The 2,391-nt window shown below is 35.8% G+C and overlaps 1 protein-coding gene across 1 annotated transcript in view; it reads right to left on the minus strand.

The window, feature by feature from the left end:
• LOC111369112 overlaps positions 1 to 1,867 on the minus strand; it is a 4,370-nt gene extending 2,503 nt beyond the window's left edge. The window contains exons 1-2 of the mRNA XM_022990595.1: positions 263 to 1,867; positions 3 to 181 (exon numbers count right to left, since the gene is read on the minus strand). Of these exons, the coding sequence (XP_022846363.1) occupies positions 3 to 181; positions 263 to 712 (629 nt within the window). The 5' untranslated portion in view covers positions 713 to 1,867. The remainder of the gene's footprint in view (positions 1 to 2; positions 182 to 262) is intronic.
• Between the last annotated feature and the right edge of the window lie 524 nt (positions 1,868 to 2,391).

Consider the following 2,391-nt stretch of genomic DNA (forward strand, 5'->3'; position numbering starts at 1 on the left):
ACAATCGACCATCATGTGCGGATCCCTCCCAACCGGCAAGCACGTAAGTAAATTTCATATCAAATGTGCAAGCTACTAAAACATTTTGGGAAATCACTTGCTTTCTATTGCGATATTTACCTTGCTCCTCTAAAGGCACATACGTAGCTATATGTGTACCATCGATTGCTCCTACGACATCCTTTAAAAAACAATATTTTTCAAAATAAATGTGAATATTGAATTTTTAAGAAATGTGATGAAATAACTACAAACCACTAACCTGAAAAAAGGAGTACCATGGCTGCACATTTTCTTTTTCGTATGGTGAGTTATGAGGAGTGGCATTAATCACAACATCTCTATACAATCCAAGACAAGCGTGTAAGACTCTGTGAAAGTAAAAGCTCACTGTTTGACCAGAGCGAAAGAAAGTAAAACGTCCAGCGCGATTACGTTGGTCATGCCCGACTGTATTCAGAAAAATTGCGACTTGTTCCTCAATTCGAACGTATTTACTGTCAACCAATCCATAAGATCGCAAACGAGCACATAATCTTTGAAATGGACCTATTTTCATCCTAAGGAGATCACGACATATTGTATCACTCGTGCCAAACATTTGTGTAAGTGTTATTTCTCTTTCAGAATTCCAATTTGTATGAGGAGCTCTTGGAAGATGTCGTGCACGACGCCTAAGTTCGTTATATATCACAATCGCTTGCATGACCATCGTCCAAAATATACCTAAATGTTGTCATCGGCATCGACGTTGATTCGTTGTTGTAGCCATGTTATAAACTACCACGGTAAATAAAGATTTGTTTAGAAAGAATAACATAAAAGCATTACAGAATAAAAAGTTAACTGTAGCCACATCATAATAGAAAGTCATGGCATGCACTTCCAAGCATAATGTCAACTGGTTATATTAGAATTCTTAAAGTCATTTTTTTCAATTTCATGCTTCCCTACCTCATTCGCACCACAGTAATACCCCAATTAATAGAATCAAGAACATAAACCCAAGGACATAAATTGTTAAGCTACTTGTAAATCTTCAACTATCTCTCTAATCAGAGATTAATAGTAGGTACAATAAAATCTAAGCAATAAAATAACTGTCTCCAACACAGTGAGATGATTATAAACTAGAAATGATACAATCTGCCTTAAAATATGTTAAGAGATTTTTTGTTGCATTAAGATATGCATGAACCATGAAGGTTTTTGTTTCATTATAATGGTTGTTTTTCAACTTGTTGATTGCCCTCATGGTCATTCTGCTGCTGCTATGTCTTCTATGTTTTGTGTTTTATTTGTTTAAGCATCATTTCAAGTGAACTGAATTACTGATGAGCAATGTGTTTTAAGTTTCAACTCCGTGGATATTTGTTTAACAGGTTGATTATGGCGAATGTTTCAGAGTTTTTAACAACCCAAACGTCACCGTGCACTTCAATACAGAGACTATGGATGTCGTCAGCAATATGAAAGGGCAGATGTCGGGTATTTTGATTAAAAACCGGGACACTCAAGAAGAATCAGTGCTGGAGGTAAAAGGCTTGTTTTATGGAATAGGTCATTCACCAAATAGCCAGTTGTTGGAAGGACAAGTTGATCTTGATGGAGCAGGCTATATTTTGGTCGAGGAAGGCACTGCAAAGACTTCTGTAGAAGGCGTATTTGCTGCTGGAGATGTACAGGTACATATGGCACAAGTTTTTCATTATTCTCACAGCTCCTTTACTTGTCATTGTGTTTATCTGGTAATATTATGAATGAAAACTTAACAGATGGTATTCTATCAGTATGCATGGATACAGTATGAGCTTATTTGTATGTGGGGGTAACGAGTTAGATGTGATGTTGTGCACTGCTATCAGCAGGGTCATACAATTATGTATTGAAGAACTATATGATGACTTGTAGGCATTACAGTGGAATTTGCATAATTTGAAAGTTAGTATTTATGTAGCTGACCCCAAATCTAGCTGGACTAAAATCATTTGATTGAGTTTTATAACAATTATGTTTTAAATAACTTTAACATTGTAGGGATCTCAATTCATCTTAACTGGCATATCCTTCTTTGGAGGTATCCAAAGCCATCTTAACTGATCCTCTCTCAACTTATCCTTCATAGATGCCATATTCACCAATTCACCTATTTACCTTCTTGTTTTACTAGAAACCCGTCTTAATGTTCTCATCTCAATCAAATGCTGTTTACATATCAACGCAAAGAAAATATATCAAGTTCTCAAACATCATCAGTAAACAATGAAATTATAGTCATCCAGTTCTCTAAAATCCAAACTAACAAACAAAAGATGACCAGCAATCAGTACAATCGAATTTCCTATGCTCAATCCAATAATTGCAATCAATGACACACGACCACCGATAACA

The sequence above is a fragment of the Olea europaea genome, chromosome 20 (genome assembly GCF_002742605.1).
Source record: "Olea europaea var. sylvestris chromosome 20, O_europaea_v1, whole genome shotgun sequence".
Classification (NCBI taxonomy): Eukaryota; Viridiplantae; Streptophyta; class Magnoliopsida; order Lamiales; family Oleaceae; genus Olea; species Olea europaea.